This window comes from Schistocerca americana, chromosome 1 (genome assembly GCF_021461395.2).
Source record: "Schistocerca americana isolate TAMUIC-IGC-003095 chromosome 1, iqSchAmer2.1, whole genome shotgun sequence".
Classification (NCBI taxonomy): Eukaryota; Metazoa; Arthropoda; class Insecta; order Orthoptera; family Acrididae; genus Schistocerca; species Schistocerca americana.
In genome coordinates this window covers 1029491501-1029509159 of record NC_060119.1, presented here as the reverse complement: position 1 = coordinate 1029509159, position 17659 = coordinate 1029491501, and the positions used below count along the sequence as shown (strand labels likewise).

Below are 17659 nucleotides of genomic sequence, written 5' to 3'. Positions count from 1 at the left end.
AAGTTTGGAATAGGAAGTGCTGAGTGGGTGGATTGGGCAGGTCTTGCACATGGGGCTTCCACAGAGATATGATCACAACATGCTTGGCGAGGTTCTGGGTGTCTCTTCAAAACATGCAACACAGGGAGCACATGGTGCTTGAGGAATAACTGCTGTTCGAAGTAGACTATTGTTTGGAATGTTGGTTGTGGTGACAGTTAGATCTGTACTGTTGGCCAAGGTCTAGACAAGGTTGATTGTGACAGTTAAGAGTTGAAAAAGTCAACAAATGTGATACTATGACAATTACTAGAACTCCCGTTGTGGAATATATTTTATGCACATCGAATTTCAAAGAGTAGTTTATGTCTACATGGATGGATGGTATTGGTAGATTCAGTATTTCCCTTTATTCTTCTGTTGAACTTCACTTTCTTAATCTATGTAGTTGTCAATACTTATGCAGAATTGACAGCAGTGGTGGGGGGCATGGCATGTGAGAAGTGTCATTGTGCTATTGTAATTTTTCTAATTTAAGAAGGCAGATTCTTTTCTGAGACATTACTACTGTGGTGTCTAGTGGCATTGCCTGTAAAATATTGAGGTCTTAAATTTGGATGTAATTTAAAGTATTTCTTGCAACAATCTAAAACTATCTTCATCTGCATGCAGAATAACATTTTGATAATCGTCCATAAAGAAATAGCAATACTTGCTTGTGTATGACAACATTTATACCAAACTAATCCTCAGCATGGAAAATCATCCAAGAATAATTTAAATTACAAATTTGCTAGAAAAATAACCAGTCACTTAGCACTGTTACTATTTAACTCAAATAAAAACTTGTATTGTGGAAAGCTAAGTTGCACTAAGCCAAAATGGAAGATAAATTGTGGGGAATAGGAATTTCATTTCCTTTTTTTATTTGTACAAATTTCAGTCTATCATTGTGGCACGAGTGCTGTAGTTTCTTTGAATGTAGGGATAAAATTGCTATTGAGTAAAAGATCTTGATTTGACGACATGGATTATTGAATAATTTTAAATGCTGCTGATGGGGATTCAATGTATAGCAATCATTCCCCTGTTCAAGTACAACAGTGGAAAATCCTGCATTTACTTTATCTGTCTGTCTGTCTATCTAACAATGGAAACTCCAGGTAGGAATATAGGAAAAAGACAGATTGCTGCTTACAGTAATGAAGACACGTCAAGTGGCAGACAGGCACAATTAAGATACTCACTTGCAGCTATCAGCCACAGCCTAAGTAAAACACACACACACACACACACACACACACACACACACACACACAGCAAGCACACCTCATGGATGCCAACTCTAGCATATTGAGCCAAGATGCTGGAGTTGGCAGGCGCGCGCGCCTCTGTGTGTGTGTGTGTGTGTGTGTGTGTGTTTTTACTGATGAAGGCTGTGACCAAAAGGTATATGTGAGTGTCTTTTAATTACACCTGTCTGCAACTTGCTGTGTCTTCTTTATGGTAAGTAGCAATCTGTCTTTTTCCACATTGTTGGTTTGTTGGTATCTGTCTGTCTATCTTTATTCATCTGCTGATTATTGCACAATGATATGGGATTTGTCAAGATAACACAGTCCAAATCATTAGGGCGAAATATTCGACACCCAGCATACATAACTTGCTTTGAGGATAGGATAAGTGGTTGTCTGTGGCATTGACTAAGGACTCGTCCTGGCATTTGTCTTAGTGTTATATATAAAAACCTCAGATAAACCAAATCAGGGTGGTCAGACAGAGTAACGTCATCCTTCCAAATATGAAGACAGTGTAATACGTAAGTATGTGGAAAAGCAGAAACATATAATAGTGTTCTAGGCTATTTGGTAAACAGTATAGCTGTGTGTAGAGAGAGAAAGCAAAAGTGTTACTTCTTCATAAATATGCATAACGGTTTTGTTTTTTGGGAATAAACTCCGTATGCTGTTAATAACAATTTTAAGAGAAAATGGTGGCTAACTGAAACTGAACAGTTTTCGTGAGCAAATTCCACATTAACATGTAACAGTTCAGGCTGTGGATGTGTACACAAAAGCTGTGCTGTGCTGTCATCCTTGTAAATAATGCATCTGCTGTCAAAGGGAAATGAAATATTGAATAAATGTATTACACCAAAAGTTACTGGATTGTATGTCTTAACTACTAACTAGATAAGAAAAATATTTAGTTTCTGAATATAAAATAAAGACCGTATTTGAAATATTATGAGGGAGAATCAAAGGAAAACTTTAAAAATGTAATTAAAAATCGACATTTTGCTTCATTGATGTGTTAATTGGCAGCACTATTACCACTGATGTAAGGAATGTCTTACAGGAGGCAACAGCTAATTCAGCTGTGTGTTAGATTCTAGCTGACTTCCATTGAGTCAGCTCAGCACTTGAATGCCCAGGAAATGTCACCAACTCCGGCAGCACGGCAACTGCCTAGCTCTAAGCGGTTCTTGGACCGGCTGCAGTGTGTTCTTGGTCTCACTCCATATTTTACTATGACCCATCTGCGATTTGCCTGGTGTTGGTTGTCCTGTGGTTGGTTGATCTCCTCCCTGTGCCCCTGGGTAGGTTTCAGCACATGAGGGCGCCTGAGTGTTGAACATAAATGTGGACGACAAGAGGCACTGTTGCTGGCTTCAGCATTGAAGGCTGGTGTTGGCAACACTCTGCAATTGGCGTTGTTGGAAGACAGTCAGTTTCTAGATCAATAGATGTTAGGTTGGGAGCAGCATGAAGTTCATCCAGTGAAGGCCATCATCTTGTGTACATTTTCGGCTAGTTCATAGGCTGTGCTGGAGCATATAGGACGTAGATTCATTACAGTTTTGTAATCGTGGATTAAAGTGCTATTACTGTGAATATCATCAGTCCCAACGATCAATACAGAACAAGGGCGGGAGTGTTTAAAGGGAGCTAGCATGAGGCTGTGATGCAAAGCTCAATTTTTAATGACCAAATGTGTCCTCTTTATCCTGCCACATTCCCTTACAGGCTGGTAGCAGCTGTGTCTGTCTCCCCCTATGTTCTCTTATGAAATAGATAGTTTCTTGCAACATGCCTTACGAGCTGATGAACATGCTTGTCACTTCCTTTGGTTTTCCATCCTCTTTTCTGCTGAATTCTTATTCCTTACTTGGCAGACAGTGTCATCAACCTGATCATTTTGTGACATAACGGCTCGCTTCCTGCTTGTGCCTCTGTCATGATTTGAATTTGCCTGATGCAATGTGAGAGAGTTTTAATAACCTTTTTTTCTAATTTCTACTCTTTACTATTCTGTGCTGTAGCACATATTACATTGCCAGGAGCACTGGCAATGTGAACATCACTAATACCATATAATCTGTATTGGAGCTAATACTGATGTGCATTAACAAAGACCAGAGCCCTCCATTAGATCGATCTGTACAATCAGATATAAAATTTAAAATATACTTTCACTCCACAAAAGTAATACATAGTATATGAATGGGAAGTTCCACACTCAATAAGTACTTCGGATGCAAAGTGATATCAAATCATTCTTAGAAGAACATAATGGAAATAGTTTACCATTCCCTGATTTGTCAGTGATTTGCGAATCAGCAGGAGGAACGTGTCAGTGACTAATGAGTGTACCTATTAATCTGTGAAATATATCTCTCGTGATGGAATCTGCTGAACACATTGTGTGAATGAATTAATGACACCCATGCTGTATATATTCTTTTTCATTTTACGAAATGAATACTGAATTTGAGAAAGAGACACTGTCAAATTCAGTGCTGATGCACAAAACATTGCTATAAAAATGTGTCGTACGGACTCATGAATTTGTTACCCTCATATGAGCCTTGTTTTAAACCAAAAATGCCACGTGTCCTCATTTCATAAAATAATTTCTTCTTTTACTTGAATCTGAAACTTCTATACTTGTCATCACAGTGCCATCAATTAATGACTAAATGAAATGGCACAGTGGGATAATGTGTGTGAATATGAATATGTGACCAAGCACAGTGGTGCATTAGTAAAAAACTATACTTGAGTTTAGAAGGCTGACAGATCCAAGTCCTGTTCAGCCATCCAGATTTAGATTTTCTGTGGCTTCTCTTAATCATTTAAGACTAATATCAGGGTGGTTCCTTTGAAAAGGACATAGCCTCTTTCCTTACATATCCTTCCTAATCTGAGTGTGTGCTTCATCTCTAATGAACTAATTGTGTATGGAATATTAAGCCTTAATGTTCTTTCTTACTTTCCTGAAGGTGTGCAGTTAAGATTCCCTCTTAGAATATAAAACTGAGGTTTGCCATGGCTTCACCATATAACTTCAGGGTTATGCAAGGATCAGCCTTTACTGTAAAATATCTGTACATAAGAATCAGTCTGTACCTTCTTATTACATTAAATCAGATGCAGCTCTTAACTCTATAGAGTGGGACTGCAGCACACTTTGTACACATGTAAATAATAGCTGTCTTTGTTACCAAGGTGAACATGTATGATTGCAAAATCACAGAATGTTCAATCTTAGTTTAACTAAATAATAAACATACATTACATGGACCAAATCACTGTCAAATTAGTCAGTAATAAAATAAACTTTTCACTATCAATCTGTTGCTGCATACAAGTGTTACCCCATGATAATGACACACTCAAAGTGTTAAACAACACAGCTGCATCAGTTTCTTGCCAACCATTTGTTTGATTACTAATTATCCCATAGATAACTGCCTCATTGTGTGTGTGTGCTGCTAGCTCGGAATCTCCATCATTTTCTTGTATAGATCATAAATTTTCTTCAGTTAGCGTGCTGTCTGTTTTGTATTACTGCTGCTCACTTGGATATATGACAACAGAACTAATTACTGTGTTAATGAAGGAATACATACAGGTTCGGAACTGTTAAATGTCAATGGAACAGTAAAAGATGGTGTTATTTATGATTGCCACATATTGTATATAAAAGTGTCCGCTTGAGCATTAAATATCTTTTCACTTATTTTCAAATTGATCCTCTGTTAACCACTTACAATTACACATGAAACAAATTAATTGTTCCATTTTCCCCATTGTAATTGTTCTGCAAATCAAGAAAGCTTTTTACCACTTGCATTTCACATTATTGATAAGGCTTCCTCGGTGTTGATTACTATGGAGTGAAAAACATGTTTTGCTTCTGACTTGATGTATCTATAAGTTACATAAAGTGTTACTTATGACCATCCAAACATGGCCAACAGCACAAGATCGAGGATATAAAGTCAATACATAGTAAAGATGTTTTCTTTACTGATAAGTCAAATGTAGGCTACAGTAGTTGACAATCACTTTCTGAATATAGCAGATGAATTAAATAAAAATGTAGTTTCTACAGGGGATGAGATAACACTCTTAGAAAGTGGCTTTTCAAGGTTTCCATCTGAAACTCACCTCTATGGTGCTGACAAGGGGACAGATTGACTCGATAATTAAATAGCTGAAGGCTAAGAACTCTCACGGACTGGATAATGTGTCTAGTAGGAGACTAAAGAACTGTGCTGTAAATGTTAGCCCACTACTTACCCATATGTATAGTTTTTCCTTTAGGAATGGTCAGATGTCAAATAATGAAAATACTCCATAGTAAAACTTCATTATAAAAAAGAAGAAAGGGACAATGTAGACAATTTTTAGACCTATTTCTTTATCATCAGTGTTTGCAAACGTTATTGAAAAGGCTGTATGTATAAAGGTAATTAACGATTTCAGTTTATATAATTTGCTATCAAACATACTTTGGATTCAGAAGAGGCTTAACAACTGAAAACACTATCAGAAGTTGGATCATTATGGTATAAGAGGAGTTGCTCACAGCTGCTTCCTGTCATACTTTAAGAACAGGCAGCCAAAGGTTATTCTCCACAGCAATAAGAATGGCATGAGGTGCCATCTGATTGGGGCATATATATGTGGTGTCTCTCCCAAGAATTGTCAGGTGCATTTTCTCTTGTCTTTCATTAGATATTTGCAATTTAGTCTTTGCACCATGTAGCTCGAGTCAGCCCAAACAAATGGTGCTCATCACATCTTTCATGTAACACACAGTCATTGTAAAACATTGGTTTGTTTCCCATTATGAACAAAATGATTTTTAAAGTGAAATTTTACATGCCCTTTCAATAGTCTTTTCAGAGTAGTCTAGTGCAGTGCTTGTTTTATTGATATGTATTAACAGGGCCAGTGAAACATGAAGAATAACCAGTACTCCAACAGTGACAGCACAGTCCTGGCCAGTGCTCACTGCTGTCGCCAAGCATGTAGTGCTGCAGAGTTGCTGCTGGATTGCTGTTTATTCTTTGTTTTACAGTCCCTGTTAATACATATCGATAAAACAAGTATTGCACTAGACTAATTGGGGACTGCTCTGTTGATTGGGCACGTAAAATTACACTTTAAAAATAATTTTGTTTGTAATGGGGAAACAAACCAATGTTTTCCAACAACACTAGGCATCTCATGAAAGACATGATGTGCGCTATTTTTTTGGGCTGGCTCCAACTTTACAATGCAAAAATGAAATTCCAAATACCTCCTGGAACACCAGAGAAAACGTCCCTGACAAATCTTAGGAGACACAATGTGTGTGTGTGTGTGTGTGTGTGTGTGGGGGGGGGGGGGGGGGGAGGATAAAGATTCTAAAATACTTCTGTTTGCTGATATCACTAGGTTGGTAGTGAAGGATGTTTAGTGCGACGTGGGCGTTGTATCATGCACCGCAGTTAGAGACCTAAGTTCATGTCTTGTAGAAAATAAATTGATGCTACATCACAGTATGATTCAGTTTCTAACACACAGTTCAACTAAGAACGATATTTTGATTGTATAGAAAGGGCATATGATTAGTGAGTCTGAATAATTCAGATTTCTCGTTGTTCAGATAGATGATAAATTGTAATGGAAAGCCCATGTTCAGTATCGTGTTCAAAAACTGAATGCTGCTCTATTTACCATTGGAACTGTATCTGTAATAAGTGGGGGTCCAACACAAAGTTAGTCTGCTTTGCTTATGATATATTTTTGGCTCAGAAATGGACAGCTCGAGCAGTAGGTGGTATAAGTTTGCGAAACTCTTGTTAATCTCTTTGAGGAGTCTGGGAATTCTGAAATTGGCCTCTCAGTATATATTTTCTTTAGTATTATTTAACTGGGTAGTTAAAAAAATCTATTCACCAAGCGGCAGCAGAACACACACATAACCAACTGTTGTGAGCCACAAGCTTTCGGAGCCAGTGGCTCCTCCTTCAGGCAGAAGGGTTGAAGGGGAAAGAAGAAGGGTGAAGAAAAAGGACTGGAGAGGTCTAGGAAAAGGAGCAGATTTTGGGAAAGTCACCCAGAACCGAGGGTCAGGGGAGGCTTATGTTACGGGTTGAGAGGGAAAGACTTGCTTCTCATCCCACACAGTAAGTCTCCCTTTCTATTTCTGTGTTCTGCCGCCACTTGGTAAGTAGATTTTTTATCTACCTAGTTAAATAATCTTATCAGTAATTGATTGTTTTCTTTAATATTTGTTGTTTGTTAAAAGTATGAGCTTTTTTCCAAGAATTGGCAGCTTTACTGTGGTAATGCTATGTAGAAATACAATCTGCATGTGGATTACATCATCTAGACACTTTTTACAGAAAGGTATGCAGTATTCTACTGCATCCATTTTCAGTTAGCTCTACAAAAATTTAAAAATTGTAGCGGTAATCCTTACACATTCAAGTGTAAACTGAAAAATTTTATTTGAATCACTCTTATTGTGTCAGGGAGCTCAGAGAAAGAATTTAAGCTAATTACTGTGATATTTTGTTGATTATGATAATATACAGTTGCAGCTTGTCATCTTCATAGGATTTTTCTGCATTTTGTTTTGCCTATTTGTGTTAATTTCACGTACAGATGCGTTTCATGAGCATGTAGATTTACTCTTCAGTTTGTCCTACAGAACTAGAATTGTAAAATGAGATTTAAAAAATGTCATTAAACAAACAATCCATGTAGCTGAGATTTTTGCAAAATTTTTCTCTCTATGGTTATACAGCAGACTTCTTGCTTTGCAAGCTTTGTAATTAAAATATTCTGTATCTGCAGCGAGGCTTGTTCGATTGTCTGATATGAGAAATGTTGAGAAAGAGTACTTCAGGGCTTAAGTGTGCGCAGTTTGAAGTAGACTGTTGCTGGACGTGAATATAACTTGTATGATTTCCCTGTGGGTGAAGACAAATTAGCAAACTATTTACAGACCAAGGATCAGCTGCATGTAGTCATTATTCCACAACAAATCATCCAGAACCATTAGAATGGTTTTTCTGCTGATCAGAATTCTTCAAGGATCTGGGTGATAGTTCCACCATTGAGTTAGGCATTGACTCCTCGGACATTGGCAGTCTTCTTTCCACAAAATGCAGCAAGCACTTATGGATGCAAATCTTTCACAGGTTTGTTGCTGTCTACCTGTCTATCTAGTCCCCTCTCCAGAGCTGTTAGCAACATCACTACAAGCAACAACAATGAGGGTCATATATAGGGGTCTCTGTGGATCATCAGTGTAAAGACAGTCAGGAAAGGTGTATCACTCGTGGTTTTGAGAGCAGCAGATGACCAGATAAAGCCGTCCTCTTCACCCTGATTAAGAGACAGTGGATAGTGGCTTTCACACTCTAGATTGATGTGAAATCTCTTGGCTGCAGAAACATAAAGTCATCTCAGTAGTGAGAACATCCCCAAAAAAGTCCCAGCTTTTACTACAGTATAACAAATGCCAGGAGCCAAATCACACTGCAAAGAGTGCCAATGCGAACCAAGATCTGCTAGCAAGTACCGGTACTCCCTCTAGATTTGCTACAAAAATTATGCACTGCTTTTGTCTGCTAGCTGTAGTGGTCTACATAATGGTGAAGTAGCTCGCTGTAATTTCTTTTGTAACCACTTGCGAAGCAGGATAAAGGGAGGATGAGAAAGCATCAGAAAAATCCAGCGCAGTTAGGAAATTCAACCAGAAAGACATTCACAGCTAACCTGCAACCTCCAGACCAATTACAGACCAATGTGACAGGTCTAAAGTGAACTAGCACTGACCTAAACCAACACATCAGCTTATGGAAGACCTGCAGTGGACTGTTAATATGCCGGACTCGCTACCCCTGGTGTTAGACGACGGGTCTCAGCGGCTAACTTAGTTTTACATTTTATGCGTGAAGGGGGCTTTCACCACTCTTTAAGGGGGGGGGGGGCGGCACTTAACCTGATTGACCCCTTGAGCAGTTGACAGAACACACTGTTGCCTCCTCTGCCCAGACCAGGCTGCGGCAATCTGGATTTGGTGATCCATCCCAGACCCTCACCCTACCTACTCTTTTGCACTTCCTTCCAGCTCTCGCATGGTCTTTTTGACTTGTTCGTCTGTTATCTGTCTGTGCTTCTCTCGCCCTGTCTGTGTTGCTAGTCTTTCCTAGGCAATTTCTGACTGTGTTACATGTGGTAAGTAGCGTGGGAGGGGGGTATATATCCCCTCATTGCATTCTGCTTTCAGGAGCATCTGGCTGCTCCCTAAATGGGACACCTCGCCTGCCTTTCTTCCTATGTCTCCCTATCCTCTTTTTTTTTCCCCCTTATCTAGCCTTTGTTGACATTTGGTAGACCTTATGTTTTCTTACTCTGGGTTTTGCGCAGTAGGCCGTCTTCGATGTACTGTCATATAGATCTGTCTGGTTGAGGAGAAAGGGACTGATGATGTATTAGTTTGCTCCCTTTAATCATCCATCCTACCAGCAAACGAACCTATACACAAGCCGAGTAGCTGTCAGTAGCTAGATGAGTGGGCAGTAGTATACACTGGCCCTGACAAATTTGCCGCACGAGCAAGTGGTCAAACATCAGATGTTGGGGAAGCTAATAGCAAATGGAGCAGCATATGATACCTGAAATCAGAGATAAGACTTTCTAGCCTGGTAACACGGATGAAAATGTTTGTGGTTCTGACATTGAAGATAATGGTTCGATATTGATCACTCTGGCCCTGTTGTAACTACCCAAACAATTAACAGGCACAGTGTATCATTGAAGAAACAATACTTAGTGTCTGTCAATTTACTACATAAATGCAAAAGTGTTCAGAGCCATGGTATTTTATCATGTTTCCCTTTCCATATTGGAAAGCTGTTTTGAATTAGAGATTCAGCTGGTGGAAATGGGCAGTCTTTCGTAGAATGATCACATCACTAAGAAGATTATCATTACCCATTTAAAAGTAGTGTTTTGAAGTGCAGATTTGTTTTTGAAAGTGATTGACAGCTTTCAACCACTGCACTAATTGTAGATCCTCTACAGCTTTTCCTACATTTTACTAATCTTCTGGCATTGCTACCTACCTACAGCTATCAGCGTAGTCTGCAATCAGCCTCAGGTGGCATCTGATACTCCTGTTGTGCGGTATTTCATTATTTTGTAATTATATATAATTCATGTTGTCTTTGAACTTTACAATATTCTTTCAGCATCACTTTCATTATAAAGAACTGAAAATTCATGATTTTCATTACAACAATAGGTGTGCTGAATCAAGTATGCCAGCTGGCAGAAATTCGAAAAATTATAGTAGTCAGTTAAGCAGTATTGCTTCTTAGACGACAGTACAAAGCTGCCATAACTGCTTGAAGGAGGTAAATAATTGCAGTGATCGGTTTGTACATTCATTCATTCATTCATTCATTCACTCACACACATCATTCCGTAATTTCCTTTATGAAGGAAAACCTGCAAATTTTAAAAATATTAAGACACCAACTATAAATTATTTTTTAACTTTGTAATAGAAACTTGTAATATACCTTAACTTCATGATTATTACAGTAAAGCTTTTCCATTTAATGCTTAAGAACAGTTCATTCAGGGACATACATACTTGATATTGAATGAATGTTTTCCGTAAATATATTCTTTTATCATGCATTCACGTGTTGCGCCCTGTTAATACCATCATGAACGAGAACCTACAGGGATGGGAAACAAGTCAGGTTACACATTAGCAAGCTGAAGCAGCCATTACCAGCTACTTCTATACAGCATATTAACAATAATTTAAATTAATGCTAATATACTCACACAGTTAATTACAGGAACAACTATATATATATATATATATATATATATATATATATATATATGAGAGAGAGAGAGAGAGAGAGAGAGAGAGAGAGATACATTCCACGTGGGAAAAATATATCTAAAAACAAAGATGATGTGACTTACCAAACGAAAGCACTGGCAGGTCGATAGACACACAAACAAACACAAACATACACACAAAATTCTAGCTTTGGCAACCAACAGTTGCTTCGTCAGGAAAGAGGGAAGGAGAGGGAAAGACGAAAGGATGTGGGTTTTAAGGGAGAGGGTAAGGAGTCATTCCAATCCTGGGAGCGGAAAGACTTACCTTAGGGGGAAAAAAGACAGGTATACACTCGCGCTCACGCGCGCCCACGCACGCCCACACACACACACACACACACACACACACACACACACAAGCAGACGTATTCAAAGGCAAAGAGTTTGGGCAGAGATCTTTGCCCAAACTCTTTGCCTCTGAATATGTCTGCTTGTGTCTGTATATGTGTGGATTGATATATATGTGTGTGTGGTGTGTGTGTGTGTGTGTGTGTGTGTGTGTGTGTGTGTTGTGCGCGCGCGAGTGTATACCCATCCTTTTTTCCCCTTCCGCTCCCGGGATTGGAATGACTCCTTACCCTCTCCCTTAAAACCCACTTCCTTTCGTCTTTCCCTCTTTCCTGACAAAGCAGCCGTTGGTTGCGAAAGCTAGAATTTTGTGTGTATGTTTGTTTTTGTTCGTGTGTCTATCGACCTGCCAGCGCTTTCGTTTGGTAAGTCATATCATCTTTGTCTTGAATTGAATTTAATTTTATTTGATCCTGTAAGATTACATTGTGTACAGTAAATGTATAACGAATAACAATAAATACAAATTTAATGGCCAAGTATTCTGCAACACTGTAAAACTTTTTCAATGAGATAGTCTTTAAGTTTCTTTGGAAAGTCATTGTCAAGTGCACTACCTTGCAGGCTTTTGGGCAAACTTCTTAGTAGTCTGATACCAGAGTACTGGGGTCCTTTCTCTAGCATTGCAGTTGATGGGGTCTGCTCAGTACTTCATTCTTCCTTCTTGTATTGTAGGTGTGTACACTAGCATGTGTAATCCAGTCCTCACTACCTTTTGTGATGTACATTATTGTTTTGTATATATACAACGATGAAAAAGTTAAGATACCTAACTTCTTGAAACAGTTTCTGCACGTTTCAGAGGTCTGTCTTCTTAAAATGGTCGTAATTGCCCCCTCCCCCCCCCCCCCCCCCCACCCCCCCGTTTGTGTGTGTGTGTGTGTGTGTGTGTGTGTGTGTGTGTGTGTGTGTGTGTGTGTGGGTAATGTGAACACTCATTTTGTGTCTTGTTTGTTTGAGTTTACCCACACAGTCACTCAATACTGTATGGTTCGAAAAGTCCATGATACACTGTACACAGAAGGTTCTTGTCTGAATACTGTGATAGCTGCATCATTAAGACTGTGACAGAGCTCAGTTTCTTACAGACATTATTAATGTTTTTTCCATTTCAGTTCATTATCTACAAGAATGAGTAAGACTCTAGCAGATTCTACTTCTTCCAGCCTTGTTCCATCAACTCTAAATCCATGTCTACAGCCCTCTCCTTATTTTTAAACACTACATACATAGTCTTCTTTAGATTTGCAACCAGTTCATTTTCCAACAGCCATTGAGCTGTGACATTTGCAGATATGTATGCTCTTCTCTCAAGCTGTTCCATATTTTGGTCACTATTTAGTATTGTCATGTCATCAGCGTACAATATTTTCTTTTCTTCCTCCTCAACACCTATATCATTAACAAACACATTAAATAACAATGGCCCCATTACCGAACCCTGCAGCACTCCATATTTGATGGGTTTGGTTTCTGATTGGTATGAGTTTCCTGAGATACATATTGCTTGCTGTTGCACAAGTGTGATTTTATCCATTCACCTGGGTGCTCTCGAATGCCATAGTTGCCTAATTTTTGTATCAGTATTTCATGGTCAATGATGTAAAATGCTTTGAAAGATCCAGAAACATTGCAGAGACAAACTTTTTTTCATCTAAGGACTGTAAAATGTATTCTGTTAGACTGGCAATTGCTTATTCTGTAGATTTACCTCTTTCTGAAACCATGTTGTGAGGGTATGAGAATGTTATGTTTGTCCAAATAATTAACTGATATGGTATACATAATCACTTCTAGGATTTTCGAGAAACGGGATATAAGTGAAACTGGTATGTAGTTGTTGGGTCATCCTTATCCCCTTTCTTGTACATTGACACCACCTTCGTTATCTTCAGTTTTTCTGGAAAAATTCTATTTCTGAAAGAACAGTTTGCTATGTTCAGCAGTGGTGGTGTTATCTGCTCACTTACTAGCTTTATTACATGATTTGATATTTCATCACCACCAGCTGATTTCTTGGACTTTAGTTTCTGTATAGTTTTCTGTAGTTCATCTTCCGTGACTGGTCTTAAGAACATAGTACTAAATGATCTTTTTGGTACCTTAACGCTCTTCTGTTTTTGACTATTTCTTTCCAATTTTAAGTTTTCTACTACAGTGATATAGTTATTATTCAGTATGTTTGCTATTTCCATACCATCTGTGAAAGATCTATTTTAATTGACCGAATACCTTCTTCTTTGTTTGACCCATCTTTTCCCTTTCTTCCACCATTAATTGCATTCCAAGCTGCCTTTGCCTTGTTTTTTGAGTTTGTTATGGTGGTGTCAATTGCTCTTGCTTTTGCTTCTCTAAGTGTTTTTCTATAATTCTTTTTTAACATTTTATAGTTTTCAGCTTCACCCACCCATCTCAGATCCTGCAGCTTGCTTCACTGTTCTAGTATTTCGCTGGTAATCCACTGTGTTTGATCTTGCAGCCTTTCTTGTCTCTTTACTTTGGGAAATGCTACATTTCATGCTACATTACATGCAAGATTTCCAGTTTGTACCACTAACCAATTACCTTTTGCATCAGACTATAAAACATCATTCTGAATCTTAGCTGGGAACACACAGTCTAAGTTGAAATTGTTTCACATATTGCTGTTGTGAATGCCACAGTTCATCCGAAATTGACCTTTATCAATTACCACATATACTATGAGGGAGGAAACATATTGGCATGTGAGGATAAGAATTCCATGGCCTTGGAAGATACTTCTTACAGAAGTTTGGTTATCGACTTTCATTAAATTCATACTATATACTTTCGGAGGATAAAGACTCTTTGACCCTACAGCAGTGCCCCAAAAAATTAACCTGTTGAACAATGTTGAGTGAAAGAATGCAAAATAGGTCTGTATGTCAAAATAGAGAGAGAGAGAGAGAGAGAGAGAGAGAGAGATGTTGGTTGCACATTATATAGATCTTCCATGCGATATACCTGAGTGCAGTCAGCAAGAAGTGAGATTGGCTGCAAGATATTTTAGGACCACCTTTCTTCACATTCTGTGTGTTGCATATGATGAGATGCCATGGGTTACAGCACCTTATAGTGTGATAAGCATTTAAAATTTATGCTGTACACAAAGTGTCTGCATTTCATATCATATATTATTTCACTTCTCCCAGTTTGCGGGCAACAACCCCTATTGGTGTTACTGACTGTTGTTATTGCTTCACACCAAGTTTGATATAAATAACAATCTTGTCTTGTTAGGGAACTTAAAATTTTAGGCTTGATGAAATTTAGAAAATGAAGTGCCCCATTATGTTGTTTGCTGATATTTTTGTTTACTAATACCAGATGGGCACCAACGTTTCAACATCATGTACTTCCACAAGTTAAGACAATGGTGTCTGATTGGGCTTTTCAGTTGTTTTCCTTGGTGTAGCCTACAGGATCCATTTACCAGGTTTATTCACTGTGTACAATTCTTAGTCATTGGCAATGTTGATAGCACTGCTTATGAAGTGATGTAACCAAGTAAGAAATTTCGCACATTTTCTGAATCATTTTATGAGATCCAGTGCTTCTTCAAGTGTACTCAGGCCAGAAAATGGTCTGGAATGTGAAGTACTCCATTCTGTTGTGACAAGAGAAGGGGAGAAATTAGGTGACAATTTGCTGGGAACTGAGACAAATGGTTGTTTGGGGAAGTAAGGAAGCTGATAAAGCGGTCAAGAAGGACTATTGAGATGATGGGAGTTTAACAGTCTGCCATTTCCATGCGCGATTCCATCTCATAGCTGGATCAGAAGGTCATAAAAGATTGGAAGGAAGAGTGACTGCAAGTGATGGACAGCAAGTTGAGGATAGGAAAAACAGTAATCCAGCAGGGATTCTCCTTTCAGTCAAAGTGCTTTAAAGTCGTATACCTCCATGTTGGGCATAGCCTCCATATATGTGGCTTTTTACTCAGGCAGGATGACTTGTTTGTCTGTGGTGCCTGTAATCTGTGTATTTCAGTAAACCAGTTGTTAGCAGACTCTTTCACATTACGATGAGAGAAAACAGCATTTTTCAGTGGAACGTGCCCTCTGTTTTAACTGGCAGTGAGTCTAGTATCACATGCATTTAAAATTTTGAGTGTTGACTAGGCCCGAGGCTTTTAGGTTGACGATTTTAATCTGTTTTAAGGCAACTATCTCATCTATTTTTAGCAGTCAACCACTCATATGTATTTTCTTCAGCATAGCATAGTTCTTCAGCATAGCATAGTTCTTTTCTGCGTTGCCATTTTTCTTGTTTTATCATAGATTCTGAGAACTGACAGAAGTAAATTTTCATTTGTTGCTGTTTGTTTATGTGTACATGCATGCATGCATGCATGAGTGCGCGCGCGCGTTTGTGTGTGTGTGTGTGTGTGTGTGTGTGTGTGTGTGTGTGTGTTTGTTTGTTTGTTTCTCGAATAAGTTTAATATTTACTTTACCTAAAGTTTACCATTTTAATCACTTTTGTTTCTGTGTCTTTTATTGTAGGCAGAATGTTGGGTGTCCTGAAGTTTGTCACCATCCTGTGCTAGGTATTGATAACAATATCATTTAATCTTTCAATATTGAACATCACTGTTCGTTGTTTTGAGGTTCTTTCCTGATGAAGATGATGATATCAGATATAATTGCACTTCTGTCATTGGAGCTCACTGTACTAGGCCCTGGTTGTTTAACTTTCCCCTACATTTGATGTTATGGCAGGTTTTTGTTAATGTTATTGTGAAACATTATAATACAGAAAAACTCTTAATATCAAAAACTTGTATTCTGTGATATTCAATTTGTCAGGCAATTGGGAGTAAATAATTATATCTATAAGAACCTGCAGAAGTCCTGCACTAACTTATCTTTTTTATTAATTTTTTTTAGATTGAAGCTTATATCCAATGGTCGTATCATACAAGAAAATCGTGTACTGAGTGAACAAAGCCTTCAGAATGGATCCATGTTATTGTGCCTGCTGCTTGAACGGACTCCTGCAGAGATCAAGGTATGACAAAAGATATTTATAAATAATATTTACACTCCTTTTAGTAAAATTTGCAACATGAACTGAATATGTGTTGATACGAAATTTGGAAGATGTTGAAGCAGATATTTTCTGAACAGCTATGCATGCATGACTGTATGAGGAGTAGATAGCAAAACTTAGGTAGAGTTCAACAGTGTTTATTATTCTGTGACAGCAGTAAGCATAGTTGGATCTGCTAATGGCACTTAATGCTATAAAACCAAGCCACAGACCTTGAATGGTTGCTCTGGTTGAAAGTGAGTCCTTGTATTGTGAATTTGGAACCATCCACGTAAAAATCTTGTGTAAATATATCTTAGTTAATCTCTTAACCAGTAGCCATACAACCCTCCTAATACCAAGTATTTTTTGTTACACTGAGTACTGCTGGAATCTGTGGTGACCTCAATACAATACGTTTTCTATTAAGCATAATTTTTAGTAAGTGTTGAAAGTAATCACATTCCATTTTCCTTCTTCAAGAACTTGGTGATAGCGGCATGAATGCAAATGAAAATGCAAAATTGCTTTTTATAATTTATTTCAGTAAAAGGTATATACAGTTCTGATGACATTACAGATGTTTGTGGTCACATTCCAAAGTGACAGTTATAAGGCCTTGCATTTAAGGCAAGAAATTGCTGAGTGGCTTTTACACACATACATACACATTTTGAACACTTACGGTGTATTTCTATCCACAGATCTTTTGCAGAATGGACACTGGCCTCCTATTTTCGTCTGTGGGGTAGATGGAAGTACTAGGGAACTAGTATTGTCTAATTTTTATAAACATATGGGACATAGTGGTGATGACAACAGTAGTAAAATATTATATAGAACATTCTTCATCACACTTTTATTCATTAATGGTTTTAAATAACAGTGTTTTTATATGGTCAAGAGTGTTCTATTTAATATTTTATTAATGTTGTGTAATTTTCTACCAGTGAGTTGCTTTCAACATCAATGTCTACATCTGCATCTATACTCTGCAAATCACCATGATGTGCATGGCAAAGGGTACATCCCATTGTACCAGTTATTAAGTTTTCTTCCTGTTCCATTC

At 38.1% G+C, this 17659-nt stretch overlaps 1 protein-coding gene across 1 annotated transcript in view; it reads left to right on the top strand.

The window, feature by feature from the left end:
- The window catches only part of LOC124616586 (NEDD8 ultimate buster 1-like), a 118435-nt gene that overhangs the window by 7652 nt on the left and 93124 nt on the right, over positions 1-17659 (top strand). Inside the window, exon 3 of the mRNA XM_047144910.1 lies at positions 16449-16569. Coding sequence (XP_047000866.1) covers positions 16449-16569 — 121 coding nt within the window. The remainder of the gene's footprint in view (positions 1-16448; positions 16570-17659) is intronic.